General features: G+C 48.6%; 1 protein-coding gene across 6 annotated transcripts in view; it reads right to left on the bottom strand.

Moving 5' to 3' along the window:
* The window catches only part of LOC135913793 (ATP-binding cassette sub-family C member 2-like), a 272,909-nt gene that overhangs the window by 183,544 nt on the left and 69,783 nt on the right, over positions 1-19,582 (bottom strand). For all 6 annotated transcript variants that reach the window (XM_065446481.1, XM_065446480.1, XM_070541305.1 and 3 more), the window contains 2 exons: positions 17,089-17,223; positions 6,170-6,231 (listed from right to left, as the gene is read on the bottom strand). In XM_065446481.1, coding sequence (XP_065302553.1) covers positions 6,170-6,231; positions 17,089-17,223 — 197 coding nt within the window. The remainder of the gene's footprint in view (positions 1-6,169; positions 6,232-17,088; positions 17,224-19,582) is intronic.

The following is a 19,582-nucleotide window of genomic DNA, read 5'->3' as shown; positions in this document are numbered from 1 at the left end:
AGGCCGGGGTAGCCTCGCCTGCGCCAACCTTCCGGGTCGATGATCCCTCATTATGGGTGGACGGACCAGCGCTAGCTGCAACCGCCGCGGAGGCAGATGGCGTAGCTGCCGACTCACTGCTTGTGGGTCGGATAGCCGCAGGAGGCCGTTGTGACGCTGCCCCTGATGTGCCACTTCGGCGAAGCTCTTCTTTGGCAGGTATGCTACCCGCCTGCGTGCCTCCTTGAATGAGATATTTTCTTTCACTTTGATCGTTACGATTTCTTTTTCTTTCTTCCAGGATGGGCACGACCACGAGTACGCGGCGTGCTCCCCATCAAAGTTTACACAGTGGAGAGCGTTCTCACAAGTTTCAGTGATGTGTTCTTTGACACTGCATTTAGCACCAGTTTGGCGGCCATGGCAGCTCTGCGAGCTGTGGCCGAAGCGCTGGCATTTGAAACATCGGAGTGGATTGGGCACGCAAGGCACGATTGGGCACGATTGGGCACGGATTGGGCACACGGAGTTTTATGTACCCGGCCTCGATTGATTCGGGCAGGACACTTGAATTGAAGGTGAGAATTCAGTGTTTGGTCGCAATTTCTTTACCATCGCGCCTCATGTTTATTCTTTTCACATTAACAACATTTTGCTCATTGAAGCCCTCTAGGAGTTCTGCCTCTGTCAGCTGAAGCAGGTCATCATCTGAGACAACGCCACGTGTAGTATTCATAGTGCGATGCAGGGTCACTGTCACTTGAAAGTCTCCAAAAGACACTAGATTGGGTAGCTTTTCGTATTGTTTCAGGTCACGGAGCTCCAAAAGGAGATCTCCACTTGCCATCCTTGGTGCCTTGTAACCTGGACCAAGAGCCTCAGTTTAAGACTTCGAAATAGAAATGGGGAGATTGTGCGTACTTGTTTATCTGAGTTTTCCGAATGAATGACGTGAAATCGTGGAAAGTTGGGTCTTTGTCATGCAAAAAATTGAAATACATCTTCGGTGCGCCCTCTTTTCTGAGGGCGATCTGGGAGGGGAGGGAAGGAACTAGCCATAGAATAATGTACGGGCAATAACGCCAACCACCCACGATGGAGCCCTACAAGGGGACGTTACAGGGACTGTAAAAACAGGTCCTGCAAATGCCAGCTGTACGTTATCACTATAACCAAATATGAGATAACCTAGGTTGGTTATTCACACAAGGTTAACCCTTCCTGCCGGAAAAAATTGGAAGTAAACGGAAGCTACGAGAAGACAGGAAATATTAAAAGTAAGAGAAAGACGAACATTGGAAGGAGTAAGAGAAGCAGGAAAAGGCAACTACCGATTTCCCCCGTTGGGTCAGTCCGGAGGTGCCATCTATGGGAAGCAGAGGCCAAAGGGGTGTGTTGCCTCCGCCGGGGGCCTTAAAGGTCCAAACACCCAGCATCAGCTCAACCCCCAGGATGCCCCTTTCCCCAGACACGGCAAAGCCGCGCACGGGTAATGCGGGAGGGTCCAACCCTCGTGTGCTCGGGTACGTGGTGTCGCCACACACCAAACGCCTGCTGACGCAGACGCCCCTGCGGGGGTTGCCTTGCATCTCTTGCGACATATAATTTCGCTGTTTTCGATTAGGGAGTGCGGAGGGAGTTGCTGTCCTTGAGCACATTTATTAAGCCCTCTTGAGGATTGTTTTGTCGTGCAACGCTATTGTTCTGTCTGCCTTTATTATACGGTTCTAGGCCATAGTGCCCGAATTCTACAGACACGGCTTTCCTGCGAGAACTTACAACCCCAAAAAATACAGGCGCGCGCAATATGCAGATATAAAATTAGCACTTCAACTAAAGCGTTATTGATTCTTATGTGAGCGGGATAATTATTTTTGGAACCTCTGTCCAGTTTTGCCATCAAGTTCGTGCTTGCTATCGCATTCCAATCTCTTGGACTATAATAAACAAAATAAACAAACGAATTCATGGGCTGCGAAAATTACCGATATGTTGTTCATATTGTCAATACCGTCTACGTCTGAAAACATTGCTCATGGCCACCAGAATCCGTGCATCAGCAACACACATCTGGAAAAGGCGCTAAGCAGAAGCGGCCCAGTTGCTAAGCATTGCTCACCCAAGACCGTTGGAATCGTTCACGAGCCGGTCGAACCAAAATACTCCGCAGGTACGTAAATGAACCTACGAAACCATGTTCACATATTTTCAGGAGGTCAGAAATTGTTGACACTCTGGTATTTACGCTCGTGTTTGAGCACACCGCGAGTACGCGTCGTGCTTCAGTAACACGAACTCTCAATGTGCGAACGCTTTACGTCTGAAATAATGGTCATTTCCTCAATTTCATTGCACCATTCCTACAAAGAATTATTAAGGTTACTGACAGGCGAACCAAAATCTCACTTCAAAAACTGCTCCGCAGGGCTCGAGCTAAGTTTTCCGCAGATTGCTTCTGGTAGGGCATTAGCCTCCGTCGGCTACGCCACGCCGAGCGGGAGAGTGGAAAGGATGAAGAGGGAAGTTGTTGGCGCTACTTTTAAAGATTCAGGGTTTTTAGACAACAAAAACACAATGTGCCCTCTATTTGGCCGCGCTGCAATCACGTGCGTGGCTAGTTACCTCCGGCTCCCCGAGGTGGCGGCAATCATCCACGCTAGCGTACAATAAACAGATTGCTGGCTCTCCCGTAATCGAGAGTAGATGTAAGCACGAAATGGTAACCGGCAAAGCAAATTTCGGAGATGATACTAGCCGCAATCTTAAAATGGGTGTAGTGCATGTTCGCAACGGCACACCACACCACACCACACCATACTGTGCAATGATCCATGTGGATGCTGCCCAGCAAGCAGAAACCGGCTGAAGGTGGCACGAGAGCCAGCGAAAGACGCCAGGCGCACAAATCGCACTGCCTAGCTAGAAGAAGAAAATCACCTGAAAGAGGTGCCACGCAGCGTGGCGCCATCTCTAGAGGTGACACAAAACCCGCACCGCGGAACTCACAGACCGCAGGCGTTAACAAGAGCACAGGCAATGCTCTCTCAGCGCCAAAAGATGGCGATGAAGTGTACGGTGCGCTGTATGTGCCTTTTTAATGTCGCTATTAGAATGACAAATAAAGCTTCAGCATACTAGACTTACAGCTTGAGTGATATCACCAACGAACATTAGTAAGAACACGGAAGCAACACTTTTCAACGTCACACTCAATGATATCGAGCACCTGCCAGCAGCTATCAAGATACTAATGTACGCAGACGACTTATGTCCATGGACTTCGGGTGTGACACGTCATCAGATATGTGCAAGACTTCAAAATGTTGCTACGCTCACAGCTGTATGCCTCCGCAACCAAGGTCCTGCAATTTCGTCAGACAAATGTCCACTAGTAAAATTCACTCGCAAGCCATGAGACCCTGTCATCTCTATAAATGGTTATATCATTTCTTATGAGAAGACAGATTTCTTGGCGTAATCATAGACAGAGATTTCTCATGAAGCCCGCACGTTACCTACTTGAAACAGCATCTGACAGCAATCTCCCAGCTTTTCAAGTTCTTGGGCGGAAAGACTTGGGGTATGTCAGTGCATGCAATGTTAGAATTGTGTAGGGCTATTTTTCTGTGCTTTTTGAGATACAGTTTGCCCGTACTGACCAACACTTGCAGGACAAATCTTCGTCTGCTAAGGTGCCTCGATGTCCTCCTCACCTGCCACTCCATGCAGAATGGAGACATCCACGGCGTCTACTATGGCGTTGGTCACGCGAATAGCGCACAGCGTAGTAGACGCCTTTGGTTGACGCTGTAAGGAAGCGTGACCGGCGTGACCAAAGTGCGCGCGTGCTCGCGGGCCTCATCTTCACAGTAATCTGCGATGTTTGCAGAGTGCGCGTGGTGCTGGTAGCTTCGTGTGTGCAGCGCTTTCGACGTTTCGTTCGCGCCTAAGCGAGAGATGCACGAAGGTCAATTCGCGTGCAATGCTGCTTCAGTGATTCCTCCCTCCAGCACTTTTACGGCGAGTTCCTGCGCTCAGCGAGCGAGATGTGTTCGTGATTACCTGTGCGCGCGTGACACCGTGCTTGTTATTTCAGTTAATACACGTTGGCGAGCTAGTTGGTTCGAATCCATGATAGAATGTGTAAGCGCGACTGAACAAGAAAGCAGAAAGAGACACACAGAGACAGTGCTCTCTCTGTGTGTTTCTGTGTCTGTTTTTCGATTTCGGATTATTAGACCCGCCTTCCATCAGGCTTTACTCCCGCGACTGAGCAGTCGATTCCTTTATAGTGTAGCTTGACCTGCTGTGCACTTCCCCATCCCAACAATCAGAAAAAAAAAACCTGAGCTGTCATCACCAGGTTTTAAACTACTCTGTCTGGTCCTTTTGCACGAAAGGTTCGATGACTGCGTGCATATTTATACAGATTGATCAGAAACTTTTCAGTGTTCCTCTGGAACTGCGGTTTTCTCAGCGAGAGCCATCACCATCAGTTTCCTGATGTGTCACCCAACGGCGTCTACGGCTGTGGAACTTGCCGCTCTTCGCGCTCCACTTCGTCTCGGGTGGTCCGTATTCAGTGACTCGAACACAGCACTGCACTGTTTCCTATCAGCCCTGCGGCGCGGACCACGCGAACAACTGATATTCGAAATTACAGAACTAATTCATATGGTGACTGAGATACCACACCACATGACATTTAAAAAATTTAAATTATGGGGCTTTGCGTGCCAAAACCACGATTTAGTTTTGAGGCAGGCCGTAGTGCGGCCTCTCGCTCCGGAATAATTTAGATCACCAGGGGTTCTTTAACGTACACCTAAATCTAAGTACATGGCTGTTTTCGCCTTTCGCCCCCATCTCAATGCGGTCACCGTGGCCTAGATCCGACCCCACGATGTCGTGCTTAGCAGCCCAACACCGTAGCCATTGAGCCACCATGGTGGGTGACGTGACATTTCGGTGGCTTCCAAGTCACTGCAGGGTCATAGATAACGAGCACGCCGATAACGCTGCTTGGTCGGCTCTTGAAGGTAGGCGACAAAGTTCAGTAGATACCGTTATCAAGGAAAGATGCCGCTAGAAAACTTCCAGTGCTCACCCGGGTACCACGTGCTCTATGTGGAAGACATCGAAGTTTTCAAAGTACCCGGCTCCACCCCTAAACCCTTCTCGCCTTTCCATTTTAGCTGGACTACTAAAGCTCGGCTCCACAACCTAGACTCTTCTCTCCGCCTTTGCATCTCGGCTGGCCTCGGCCGACGCGAAGCTGCCCTGCTTTGTCGAATGTCGCTAGGAGTGGCCTTTACGAAGTCCTTTGCTCTCCGAATCGGATGGGCCGACGACGCATCGTGTGATGACTGTGATAGCCAGGAGACTCTTCAACACCTTCTCTGTGACTGCCCTCGCTACAATTTATAGAGACGATTGCTTCCTATCGCGATAGCGCGCTTGGACCAAACACCTTTAGTAGAAGAAACCATCTTAGAATGCCAACATTACAAGTTCTCGCCGCTGACGACAATGAGGGCTCTGTTGCAGTTTCTAAGGACAACACTGAACAAGCAGCTTCAGCCTGAACTGTTGTTTACAGTGCTAGAAGTACTACTGTGCTGTGCGTTAATTGTATGCGGTAACAATGACAGACTGTGATCGTGTAGCTGTGCTGCCTTTTTTTCTCTGTCACTACTTTCCTGTCACTCTACCCTATCCCCTCTTTCCCTAGTGTAGGGTAGCAAACCGGATATTCTCCTCTGGTTCAACTTCCTGCTTGTCCCCTTTCTTCTCTCTCTGAAAATATTTATTGGCGCGGCTGTGCACTACCTCCGGGATCGGCCCACGCAAGAGGCCGCGTTCTTACCACAAAAGCTCACCTTTGTGCGTAGCGTTCGCCACCAGCGTTTTCGAGTAAACATTACGGCTACATAAGCTGTAGTTGCCGGGAAGCGTGAGAAGCAATCAGGGATCTTTTAAGGCTATCGCGTTGCGGTCTTAAAGGCATTTCTGGAGACAAAGCACAGCAGCACACCCCGGTTTCCCGTGACCTGGATTTTTGTTTTTTAATTTCAAACTAAATCCGCGCAGTTAACTGGCCTCAGTCAACCTCATAACGATAGTACAGAAGCTTATTGCAGAAGTTTAGAGGCAATAAATTGTAAAAAATTGCCTATATTATCGCACTCACCTGATCAAGGTTATGGAGACTTGGCGTCCAAGTACTGACAGAGTATCCTGGTCTGCTGATTTCTGCAAAAGCAGGTCACAACATTAACGCTAGGCTCACTTTATCAGCACGAAATTTAGCACATTTTTTGTATTACAACACAGATCACGAATGCGCGTTTACAGTAATGTTGTAAATATGCATTTGAGATCTCTATCATGGCAGTAAACTGTCGCCAGCTACAACTTTTTTCCTGTGTAGTTGAACTTGTGAAGACATGTTTGCATTGCGCTAAAGCAATTGTCTAAAACGAGCACCATCTGTTCCAATTGCAAGTTTTATTTTTCTGTACATTTCACTTCTCATATGTTTTACAACCAAGTTTGAAGGTATCGTTCATTGAGTTTGCCTGTATCCTCGCATAGCAAATTAAAAAAAAAATTACTGGGATTTACGGCAATCACAACAATAAACGTAACAATTGATCACGCATACCTACATTTTCCACAATGCAGAAAAATGGGTTTATCTATTACACGTCCATGTATATCGTGTCTCTACTGCATAAGTAAATCCCAGAATTGTCTGAAATCAGCGTACAATAGAAAATTAAAAGAAACGTTTCATGTCGCAGCAGGCCCTGAAGGATTACATAGATAATTTTATTGCATTTCTTAACACCCCTAAGAACCCCGGAAGGGGTATTACATAAGGGAAACAGATACATGAAATAGTGCGAGCTTTGTGCGTAACAGAACCCCGCTCTAGAAATTACGACATCTTGCAAAATACACAAACAAAACAAAGTTCAGTATAGAGTGGGCAAGTGAAAATTAAAGGAAAAATACAAAACTGACTCAGAAAACATTAATTAAGGGCATTAAATAGATACGATATACAAAGAAAAGAAGTAAAACGAGGTTTTACTCGGAAACTGCATAGGTTGTCACCTTAACAAATAAAAACATCCATAATAATGCACCTATTCAGTGTACACGGATATCGTTAAAACAAATCATCACAAGTAATATGCACTTTGAACAACATATGAAGAAACGTTAAAATCGTACATGATTGATAATTGCACAATTCTTGCGTAAAAGTTCCTGAAATGTTGCGAAATCGGTCTGAGTAGCAATGTGTGATGGCAAGTTATTCTATGTAACTATTGTTCATGGAATGAAGGCGTTAGCATAGCGCACCAGAAGAATAATTATAGCATATTGATACAAGAATACTTATGGCGTATTGACAAGTGTGCCCGATTATCTTTCTCTGGTGACCGCTGTTCGCCGGCCAAGATAGGGTAAATGGTGTCGGTTGGCGCAAGGCACGCCTGCATGATTTGTAACTTGCACGACTATTATCGTTCATTCTGTGGGCTCTGTGTTGTGTTACGGGATGCTGGGAGTATAAAACCGTATTTACAATGTATAGACAAGAAGAGTCAATGAGGTTAAAATGGCTGACCAATAACAACACCGCAGCAGCCAGAGTCTCGCGATCTTCTTCTTCCTGTCTCTCTTCTTTCATCCTTCCACAACAGGACCCCCAAGCGGTGAAGCGCCGTCTCGGCGCATGGCAGGCGAAGAATTGCGAGCGAAGTATGGCTTCAGCTGCGAAACGTGCACGACGTCAACACGCGGCGGACTTGAGGATGGATGAAACTGTAACGGCGCGATCTCGTAATTGACGTCCTACACTTGACGTAACAAGTCATAAGGCCCTGTGTAGCGAAAGAGAAGCTTCTCGGAGAGGCCGACCGACGACATGGTGACTAAAGCAGCATCCAAGCACTTGGGGCGAACTGAACATTGCGATGACACCGGTCGTAACGCTCTTTTTGCAGATGCTGCGAGGCTAATAATCGAGATCGGGCGACTTGATGTGCAATGTGAGCGCGATCGGTGACTTCACGAGCGTAGTCAGTGGCAACGCGGGGCACAGAAAGTAGGATGGTGTCAAAGGGCAAAGTGGAGTCGCGACCATACAAAAGATAAAAGAGTAAACATACCGTTGTGTCATGTCGGGACGACTTGTACGCGAACGTCACGTAAGCCAGCGTGGCGTCCCAGTCACGGTGATCGTTGGAGACGTACATCGACAGCATCTCTGTGAGTGCTCGGTTGAGACATTCCGTAAGACCGTTCATTTGTGGGTGGTAGGTGGTGGACAGCTTGTGCTCAGTGGCACAAAAGCGGAGGAGGTCGTCCACAACTCGAGACAGGAACGAACGGCCGCGGTCTCTAAGTAACTGTCGAGGTGCACCATGCTGGAGAATGACGTTGTGAAGGAGAAAATCGGTGGCGTCAGTGGCGCAGCTAGTCGGCAACGCCTTTGTTATCGCGTAGCCTGTCGCGTAATCAATAGCGACCGCGATCCACTTATTCCCTCCAGTCATTGTCGGAAAAGGGCCAAGCAGGTCAAGGCCTAAGCGAAAGAATGGTTCAGAGGGAACTTCAATTGGATGGAGTCGGCCGACAGGTGGCAGAGGAGGTTTATTCCGGAGCTGACACCATACGCAAGTTGCGACATAACGACGCAAGGAGGGGTAGAGGCCCGGCTTGAAGAACCGGCGTCGTACACGGTCGTATCTACGCAAAACGCCAAAGTGTACCGCCGTCGGTGCATCGTGAAGTTGTTCGAGAACGACGGATCGCAGATGACGAGGAAGGACAAGGAGCAACTCAGGGCCATCATATTGCGGCGGTAGAGAATGCCGTCACGCAGCACGAACATGCGGCACGTGCCATCGCTGCTAACAGGTTGTACTCCGGCTATGATAGACTGTAAGGATTCGACGCGTTGCTGTTCAGCGCGCATGTCAGTCATGTCAGTCAAAGCCATCACGCAGGTCAGCGGGTCGTGTCCAACAGCATCGGGAGGATCCACGGGGCGACGCGAGAGGCAGTCAGCGTTTTTGTGCAGACGTCCAAACTTATAGCTGACAGCAAATTAAATTCTTGGAGCCGCAAAGCCCATCGACTAAGCCATCCTGTCGGGTCCCGGAGGGAAGACAGCCAACAGAGGGCGTGGTGGTATCTAACGACCGAAAACTTGCGGCCGTACAAATATGCCTGTAACTTGGCGACAGCCCAAACTAAAGCCAAGCACTCCCGCTCGGTGATGGAGTAATTTCTCTAAGCAAGTGACAGCAGGCGGCAGGCGTAAGCTATCACGCACTCGGTACCATTGTGCTCTTGGGCGAAAACAGCGGCGATGCCGTGGCTGCTTGCGTCAGGGTGGACTTCGGTCGGTGCAGATAGATCAAAATGGTCAAGTATGGGAGGGGTGGTGAGAAACCCGATGGGAGCTGCGAACGCGTGAGCGTGCTCAGGGCTCCATGAGAACGACGTGTTCTTCTTTAGAAGATCTCTCGAAGGCCCAGCAACGTCGACGAAGTTTTTGACGAAACGGCGTAAGAACACAGGCCGACGAAGCAGCGCACATCAGAAGCAGAACGTGGCACAGGGAAACTGCGTACAGCGCGAACTTTTTCTGGATCCGGTTGGACACCGGATGCGTCAACGAGGTGTCCCAACAGGTAATCTGACGGCGCCCGAATTGACACTTCGTGGAGTTCAGTTGGAGGTGGGCTTTTCGGAAGACCGCAAGAATAGCAGCGAGTCGTGTAAGGTGGCTGCCGAATGTCGTAGAAAAAACAATAACCTCGTCAAGGTAACAGAGACAGGTGGTCCATTTCTAGCCTTGCAGAAGAGAGTCCATCATATGTTCAAATGCCGCAGAAGCATTGCATAGCCCAAAGGGCATGTCTTTGAACTGATATAAGCCATCCGGCGTGATGACGGCCGTCTTCTCGTGGTCCATTTCATCCACTAAAATCTGCCAGTAGCCGGATCGAAGATCAATGGACGAGAAGTATTTAGCTCTGTGCAAGAAGTCCAAGGCGTCATCGATGCATTGAAGTGGGTAGACGTTTTATCGGCTGATCTTGTTTAAATGGTGATAATCGACGCAAAAGCGCCAGGTACAATTTTTTTACAAGGACAACAGGAGAAGCCCAAGAGCTAGCTGATGGTTCGATAACCCCTTTGCGGAACATTTTGTCGACGTCTGATTGGATGACTCGACGTTCAGCATGCGGTACACGATAGGGACGCCGACGAATAGGATTCGTGTCTCCAGTGTTGATACGGTGGTGAACAACAGATGTTTGTCCTAAAGGCTTGTCACCGCAATCAAAGACGTCAAGGTACGATTCGAGGAGGAGACGTAGTTTCGTGCCCTGTGCAGAGGTGAGGTCAGGCGCAATCATCGCCCACTCATCCGTTAGGGAACCAGAGCTGTGAGCTGCAATTGGTGCTACGAAACCACTCTCGGCATTCAGACTTTCGATGTCAAATTCTGAAGTATTAGAAACGCTGACGAAGAACATGCCAGCATGAAGCACTTGAGGGCACAGGCTGAAATTCTGAACTGGAAGAACGACGCGGTTATTAGTAATCGTCACCAGTGTATGCGGAAGAGCAACTTTCTGGTTCAAAAGCGCTTCGATGATGGGGCGAAGGACATATCGCCGTCGGGAATCTGTGGCTGTGTGGTCAAAGTGATGTAAATGACTGCCTCAGGTGACAGACGCACATCTTGAAGCGAACACAAATGCGGTGGAGCGGTGCTCGGAGCATCGACGACTTGAGGCAGTTCCAACTGAAGAACACCACTTGCGCTTTCAATCACAGCGGAATAATGAGATAAAAAGTCCAATCCAAGGATAACGTCGTGAGGGCAGTTGTCGATCACAGCAAAGAGAACAGAAGTAGGGCGGCCTGCTATACTTAAACGCGCAGTACATATTCCAAGAACGACCAGCCCGCCGCCATCAGCCACAAGAATCACTCGGGCCGCTGCTGGGGTTAGGACCTTTTTCAAACGTCTACGTAGGCTAGCACTCATCACAGATACGTGGGCTTCAGTGAAGACGAGTGCTGGCACAGGTAAGCCGCCTATATGAACGTCAATTACACTTCTCTTTGTGGATACAGACAGGGGATTTGCTGCAGTAGTGGGCAAAACAGCACCACCTCCGAGGGCTGCATTTCTTAGTTTTCCGAAAAGTTGCGACCAAAAGCCACAGCCGACGAAAGTCGACGTGGCTGCGGTGAACGGGAAGATGGGCGACGTGTTTGCGGTGAGCGAGACTGGTGTCCGCGCGGCGATGGTGAGCGACTGTACCATGTGTTCCTAGCAGAGTTGTCGGCGCTGTTAGACTCGGCAGTGGGCGAAACATTGTGGGCATTTCCGTTAAAACGGCTCAGGTTGGTCGGCGTGCGAGGTCTTGAGGGCCACGAGTTGCGACAGTATCTGGCGACATGACCAATTCGGCGACAGGTGAAACATATCAGCTGGTCGTCCGCGCTTCTCCACTCAGTCCCGTTGAGATAACGCGGAGAGAAGCGTCGGGGTGAAGCGAAAATGGTAGAAGGGCGTTCATTGGCTCTGGGGTTGGTGACAGCACAGACAGAATGTACGTAGGCCAAAGTTTTCAAGTTCCTGTCGAAGGATAGCTTGCACGAGGAGAACTAAAAAGGGGGTAGCATCAGGGCTACGTGAAAAGAAAGCTGCGGGCGCTATCGTGTGCAGTTCGCGTTGAACGATTCGCACCACGTGCTTTGATGGCGACGTATGCTGCTGTGCGGGTTGATATTCATTCATCGACGTTGCGGCAGTATTGGGAAGTCTGGGGAATGGGTGCAGGACGCGTCGGCTTTTGGCCTGCTCAAATTGTCGGCACTCTTTGATGATAGCATCAACTGTAGAGCAGCTTTTGCACATGAGCAGATTAAAGGCGTCGTCAGCAATTCCCTTGAGCACATGCTCTACCTTCTCAGCTTCTGTCATGTCGTGATCGGCTTAACCACAAAGCGCCAGCACGTCCTGGATATATGAAACATAGGACTCTGTGGGGGATTGGGCACGAGAGGCCAGTTCCTGCTTTGCGGCAAATTTCCGGCCGGCTGGTTTCCCAAACAAATCTGTTAACTTCTCTCTGCATTGGTCCCAGTTGGTCAGCTCCTCTTCATGGTTTTCGAACCACACCTTTGCGGTGCCTCTTAGGTAGAATAACAGGTTAGCTAGCATAAGCGTAGGGTCCCATCTGTTGATTCCACTCACACGTTCGTGCATAGCCATCCACTCTTCAACGTCGGCGCCATCAGCCCCGCAGAAAGTTCCGGGATTCTTGGGTTGCACAACCACAACCGAAGGGGACAGCGACGTAGCGGGCGATGGTGACGTTGGAGGCGGTAATGACGTTGATCCCGAATGCTCATCTTCATTCACCATGCGGACGGTCATGCGACGTCCACTGCGAAGCTCCGTTCCCAGCCGTGGTACCCCGCACTTCCTACCAATACGTTACGGGGATGTTGGGAGTATAAGACTGTATTTACAATGTATATACAAGAATAGTCAATGGGGTTAAAATGGCTGACTAGGAACAACACGCAGCAGCCAGCGTATCGGGATCTACTTCTTCCTCTCTCTGTTCTTTCATCCTTCCATAACAATATCCTCGCCGAGCCTTGTATTTTCAGATTGCATGCGTGACACGAATTGTGTTGTAGTTTCTGGACAACACGCAGGCGCCAGCGACTACATTGGAACCTTCAACGAGTGATATTAATGGCCGGCGCGTTTCACCCGCAAATAAGATTTGGACAATAGCAGACTGCGTTCGCCGCTATCGCTGTGCTTTAAATATTACTTGCTTTTGTGAGCACAGGTTCGCCCAATAAATACTTAGTTTCCTCATTAATAGTTTTGTTGCTGTGTTCTTCCATGCCACTACTACGTGACACTTGGCGGAGGTGTTAGTGCGTTCATGTACCAAATGCCCCCGTAAAGCCACGATTCAAGTCTGAAACCAGATAACGAAGGACCAGCGAGCTAAACGTGGGCAGCTACCACTAATACTGACCTCTTCCCGAAAGAACAACAGGGATCAGGGCAAAGTCAACGACCCCAATGGCATTCCTAGCATCCCCCATCCTACTGCAACTACTTCGGCAGCCACCGACCATCCGTAGATCATCGGCTGAAGACAAATGAAGCGTGACTGGAGACACACAAGAGGACTGCCACGTTCAAAAACTGGAGTGGCGACGACAAGCTTCGCCATGTCTATTTTTCATTGGATGACGGCACTCGGATCTGGTTTGAGAACACACAAACAACTCTGGTGATGCGGATCCTATTTCGTGAGAACTCAGTGAATACCTTCACGAGTGTCGTACGAAAGGAAAGAGCGGAAGTTTTCTTAAAAACCAGAGTGCAACTAGCGAACGAGATTATCGCCACCTTCACAGAGGAGATGGCTCGCCTCTGCCACCACGCCAACCCCGACATGTCTGAATAAAAGAGAAATGTGGGCAGTTTGGGCTACTGGTGCAAGGCTGGGTCACATCGGAGCTAGTTCCGGCTTTTGCTAAGTGTTGCTAGGTTTTCCTAAGTTTTGCGAAGTTTTACATGGCTCGGGTATGTTCAGACGAAGTCTTGCTAGGTTTGCTTAGTTTTGCGATGTTATACATGGCTCGGATAGGTTCATACTAAGTGTTGCTAGGTTTTGATAAGTTTTGCAATGCTAGGCATTCCTTGGCTAGGCCAGGCTCTTGCCAAGCGTTGCTAGGCTTTCCTAACTCTTGCGAAGTTATGCATGGCTCATACCAAGTGTCACCAAGGCCTACATGGTCATACATGGCCTGGCAGGTAAGCCACAGCAAGTCACGCGCATACAAGTCACAGTACGTGCATCATAATTTATTATGTACAGTGCTTCAGTACCAGTCGTCGTCATCGTCGATTCGGTCTTCGTCCGGTCGGTGGCGTCGGGGAAGGCTTCGCGATGCACTTGCAAGGCAGAGCTCTTCTGTCCAACGTTCCGCACCGAGCACCGTGGAGAGATTCACGTCGAACCAGAGCTGGTCGCAGACGTGGTAGGTGTGCCCGAACTCTATGCCGAGGAATTCGCGCTGGAAGTGGCCGTTCGCACCTCCCATGGATTTGCGGGCTTGGCATTGGAAGTTCTTGGTGACGCGCCGGCCCGTAAACGATTCCCAGCGGTGCCGAGCATTCAGTCGGCGGCGTTCGTTGTCTCTGGCCCGAGACTCGGGATCCTCGGCTCGGCGACGGCGTTTGTCGGCGGCGGCCTCAGCGCGAGTGGCAGGATCGGCTCTCCTTTGTCGATCGTAATCCCGCTGAGCCGCGCACCAAGCTTCCTTGTAGGTCACAGCCGCGACAGCTGTGCCCAAACTCTATCCCCAGAAATTCGCGCTGGAACCGTCCGCTCACACCCCCGTGTCTCGGCGGGCTTGGCGCTGGAAGTTTTTGAGCGGTCGCAGGCCGAGATCGCTTTCTCGGCGGCGTCGAGCTTTCAGACGCCGACTCTCGCGTTCCCTAGACTTAAACGCGGGATCCTCGACTCGGCGTCGCCTCTTCTCAGCCGCAGCTTCGGCGTAGTGTTTCGGATCAACTCGGCCGCGACGCATCACTCCTCGCTTAGAAGTACGGTGCTCTTCCTGGTGAGCCGGTTCTTCTTCAGGCGTCCACACTTTCTTCAGACTTCCCATGGCAGCAGAACGTACGCACGGAGCAAAAGAGGCGAGAGGAGTGTCGCCGCGCCGACCCGAGCTTTTATTCGCCTGTGACGTCATGACTCCATCCTACGCCCGTGGGGTGCGAGGAAGCTATGTGGCTTGGTGCTCTCGCAGTTTCTTGCTAGGCAACGCGAGGCGGTGCCCAACAGGGCTGAGTTTTCTGGTAATGCTCCACGGCAGAACGAAACCTTAAACAGCTCCGCTGTTAAAACGTTCGGTTCTTGATGCGGGGTGTGAAAGAACAACTGTTCGCCAGATAGATACGCAACCCGCCAAAGAATGTCGAAGAATATTTTCGGAGGCCACAGCGATCGAGAAGACGCTTGCGCCCGGCAATACGATTCCCGTGCGCTGACAACAAAATGAACGTGGGTTATTGACTGTACATTTTGATTACGGTTAATTTTGGAAAACGCAGTTCAAGCAGGAAGTGCAATCACTGTATTAAACAGTATGCCACTCCGAAGGGTTCACATAGTTGTTTGCACAGGTTGGTGATGTTCGGTTGACCAGAATGACCTAATCGTTGATGTGTTTATAGACTTCTCTCAGTACAGGAAATATTTAGCGGGAAATGTGGATAAGAGGCCTAACGCATAACAGAAAGCATAGTTTTCATTACCCAGAAGATGTTTGTAGCTCCAACAGCTGATCGAATTCGTTAGGATACTGTGCTTATGGAGTGTACACTCTTCTAAGTTCCAGACTTCTATTCGAAGTGAGTGAGTGCGGGAAATTTGCGTCGCTAAAGTTTGAGGGTTTATTACGTATGCCCTTCGTCCAGTTATATTCGCTTAGACCAGAGCTTGTTCTTAGAGCAAACATATGAGGTACCTTGGTCAAAATAATCATGCTAGCACTTGATACTTCTATAGATATTCAGCTGGTGTGGGCTACCAGGCTCTTTCGATTATCTTTCCATCCTCCTTCCGCTAGCCCTGGTTAGCCAACAGGACCGGAACTTGGGCACAGTCACATGTTTTCTTTAGATTCTGCATGAACCTAAACATGTTCATTCCTTCTTCTCTCTCCATGGGAGGGGCCCTTCTTGTCTCTTGTAAAATGTAGCTTATAGAAGATTAGTTAAAGAAGTCGTTATTCAAATGCAGTATTTTAAGGCGCTAATAACACGCGATCCAACTCATCATGTCAAAAACCTTCGTCTTTGATTGCAAGATATGGACTTTTATAGATTATAGGATATGGACAGTTATATGGCACCCCATTTCAGAGTTAACAGGTGTTGATAGGTGAATTACCTATGGCCTGCAGCATGATTGTGTTGCTTGAGGCTGATTGGTCTGAGATGCAGATATTATTCGCGCAGAAAATCAAGAATGATTATTGATTATAACCTCAATTTTGGTGATTGACTTTTGAACTATTGGTTTTACGCACGCGTTACAGTTTGCAAGATTTAGCCTGTGAGCTCGCAAGAAATGTCCATTCGGAATAAAGACTCAGGATGGCGCCAGTTTCGTAGCGTTCAGCCCGAAAACCTGCGATGACATACACCGTCGTTCAAGGTATTCTTGCGCTTGAACGCATATACAGTCGCCTTGTTACAAGCTGGGCCAACAGTACTTATTTACCGCAAGTTTGATGGCGCTATCTTAAGGTTGATGCTAGTTCCAAAATTTGATCTTCGACGAGTATTGAGAACTAAGTCATATAAATAATTTCTCCGGTTTTACACAGCAAAACCACGATATGAGTGTGAGGCACGCTGTAGTGGGGGACTCAGGAGTAACTTTGACCACTTGGGGAACTTTCACGTGACCTCAACGCACTGGACACGGGCGTTTTTGCATTCCACCCCCATCGAAATGCGGCCGCTACGGCCTGGGTTCGATACCGCGACCTCCAGTTTAGCACCATAACACCAAAGCCGCACCACTGCGTGTCCTTGAGAACTCACTGAATCCGTTTGTTTATTGCAATAAATGCTGTCAGGCAATTACTTTAATATGTATGAGTTAAATTTTATTAATTTCTTCCTTAGGCATTTCTACTTCTTGCGCAAGTATTATCCACCTGTTCGGCTAATCCAGCTCGATAAGCAGATTTCTGTTGTATTCCTCTTTTAAAATGTTGTTTAAAATTACGTTAACTATAAAATAAACCAGCAGGCAATATGGTCTAATGCTGCTTCTGTGTATGCTGACATACAGCTGGTCTTCTGCGAGGAGAGCTGCGACTCTTATACAGATATATTCTGCAAGCTTCAGCGTCCTTCGTGCACCCAAAATAAATATCTCACTAAAGGAAGCCATCAAAACAATGCACGTTCATGACGCTGGACTACCACTAAACAGCGCCATTACATACCCGTGTGTGTTTTGGTCTCTCAATGACCAGGTCTTGCACCTCTGAGAGCAGAAAATTCCCAGCCACCGCAGCTGCTGTGACGAAAATTACAATCGCTGCAATTTCTCGAAAATTATTTGCGGACAGTGTAATCTCCTGAAAGAAAAGCGTAAAATGAGTCATACTCTTTTAGCTTTTGCAATCACGTACTCAAGTAAATACTATCTCTAACAATCACAACCAATCGCAGCTGTCGTTCACATATGAAACATAAACTCTATTCACATTTGATATGGTATATCAGCTCGAATACTTCTTCACAACAACACAGAAATGGATACAGACAAGCGCTAAATTTCAACACTATCCTTATTCGAAGCCGCATAACTATTTTACATAAACCGTGCAACAACGCACGCATTCGCAAACAGAGGTGAATTCAGATGCGATAATTATTTGCTTCTTAGAGATAGTGAAGGCGTGCTAACATAGTCTTGGCCTAGCTTCTCAATAGCTGCACTTTCAATTATTAGTCTGGTTATTTTTTCTTTGTGCTTGAGCGCAATGGGCATGGGCAGGACATGTAATGAGGAGGGAAGATAACCGATGGTCATTAAGGGTTATGGACTGGATTCCAAGGGAAGGGAAGCGTAGCAGGGGGCGGCAGAAAGTTAGGTGGGCGGATGAGATTAAGAAGTTTGCAGGGACGGCATGGCCACAATTAGTACATGACCGGGGTTGTTGGAGAAATATGGGAGAGGCCTTCGCCCTGCAGTGGGCGTAACCAGGCTGATGATGATGATGATGATGCAATGAAACATTCATAGAAAAGAGGCGACGAACCACACGTGCTACAGTGGGTTGCTAATCAACCATAACCACCTTTCTTTGCATTGTTGCAGTGCTCTCTGACCCTATCGCTTATATAGACAACGCCCAATTCGCCCGACGTCGATGCTTTGCCTCTTCCTCATCCAAGTTGTCGACAAGCAGGGACGCCAGCAAATTACTATGAATACGTGCTTGCCTGTGGCATTCCGACTTGATAAGCTTGCTAAAACGACAGAAAGCTGAGCTAGTTGGTAAGGATTCATTATGCAAAAAAGAGGTGAGGAGAGGGAAGTTTTAGCGACGCGTAATTCTGTTTCTTGACATTTCCTTGGTCTTCGAACAAAATCATGTTTGTTGGCCGTACTCCCCAAGATCTTCGAAGCCGTTGCTAAACTTTCAATCCTAGCTTTCCAATGTAGTAAAAAACGGAACTGCCATGTCGTGCCTTAAGTCTTGTCTCACCAGATCCGGCATGCACAAAATGAGCGCCAGTTTTAATACGCAGGTCCGGCGCCTAGTAGAAGCAGGTTATCCTAGTGTAGCAGTGGCCACCGTGGCTGAGCGCCTAAAGAAGTCGGTTCCGAGGGGGACGGACGTGATTACAGAAAGCAGTAATAGCAAAAAGAGAGTAGTGGTTATTCCGTATATTCATTCAGTGTCGCACAGGCCTAAAAAAGTTGCAAGTAGATATGATGTTAATGTTGCTTTGACTGCTCCCAATAAGCTAGGTAAGATATGCGCTGCCATACAGAGAAAAAAGGAGCAGGTAAAAGGCAAAAAACGAACAGATATTAGTCCAGTGAAGCACAATAAGAACAACAGCATTACTGACTGTCGTATGGGTGTGGTTTATAAAATTCCCCTTAGCTGTGGCCAGTTCTACGTAGGGCAAACGGGACGGTGTATCAATCAGAGGCTAATGGACCATAAAGGGTCGTTAACCGGTGGATCGCCTTCTAATCTTTCCCTACATAGCCAAGACTGTAAATGCATGCCAGAGTTAGAAAATGTGCGATATTGTACAGGCATAAGAATGAAGATACGCGTCTTATGGTAGAGGCATGGGATATCTATAATGGTGGAAGTGCGTGCGTGAGTCAGGCTTGGATCACTTTACATAAGGAAGAGATTAAGTGCCTTAACCGTTATCTCTCACGGAGGCCTGCACGTGTACCCGACTGACACGTGGTGGTTCCATTCCTGAGCTTGCGCAGACGAGTTTTGTGTCTTCTTTCTTTTTTCGCCTCAGTGGTCTCTTCAGTTGATAGTCGGCAGTCGTGTTGTCCACTTCTCTACTCTTGTGTCCTGTCTGCCCGCCTCACCTCCTTTTTTTCCTAATGAAGCTTGCTGATTCTTTTGTAATGTCCAGTCCGTGGTAAAAGAATGATTTTCGGCAACTTGGATGAGGAAGACGCGAAACGTCTACACACGAACCAAGTCACTGAGTCTACTTGGAACCATGTTCTCTCCGGGCTGCGTGCGCGTGCTTCTCTGTAGGCAGTCGATCCTGATGTGCTGTGTACACGCTCGAGCCTTTGGACATTCCTTGGGATGTTCGCAACGTGCTTTCCCTGAGAACTAAGTTCTTCGTAGAGCCCACACAATTTGCTCCTGAACCGCTGCCTCATATGCGTCGTGTCTCTCGTCAAGAGGTTGGTTCAGAGGAATCGTGTTGCATGTCGGA

The sequence above is a fragment of the Dermacentor albipictus genome, chromosome 6 (genome assembly GCF_038994185.2).
Source record: "Dermacentor albipictus isolate Rhodes 1998 colony chromosome 6, USDA_Dalb.pri_finalv2, whole genome shotgun sequence".
Lineage (NCBI taxonomy): Eukaryota > Metazoa > Arthropoda > Arachnida > Ixodida > Ixodidae > Dermacentor > Dermacentor albipictus.
The sequence above is the reverse complement of the archived record's forward strand: the minus strand, read 5'-3'. Positions and strand labels throughout refer to the sequence as shown.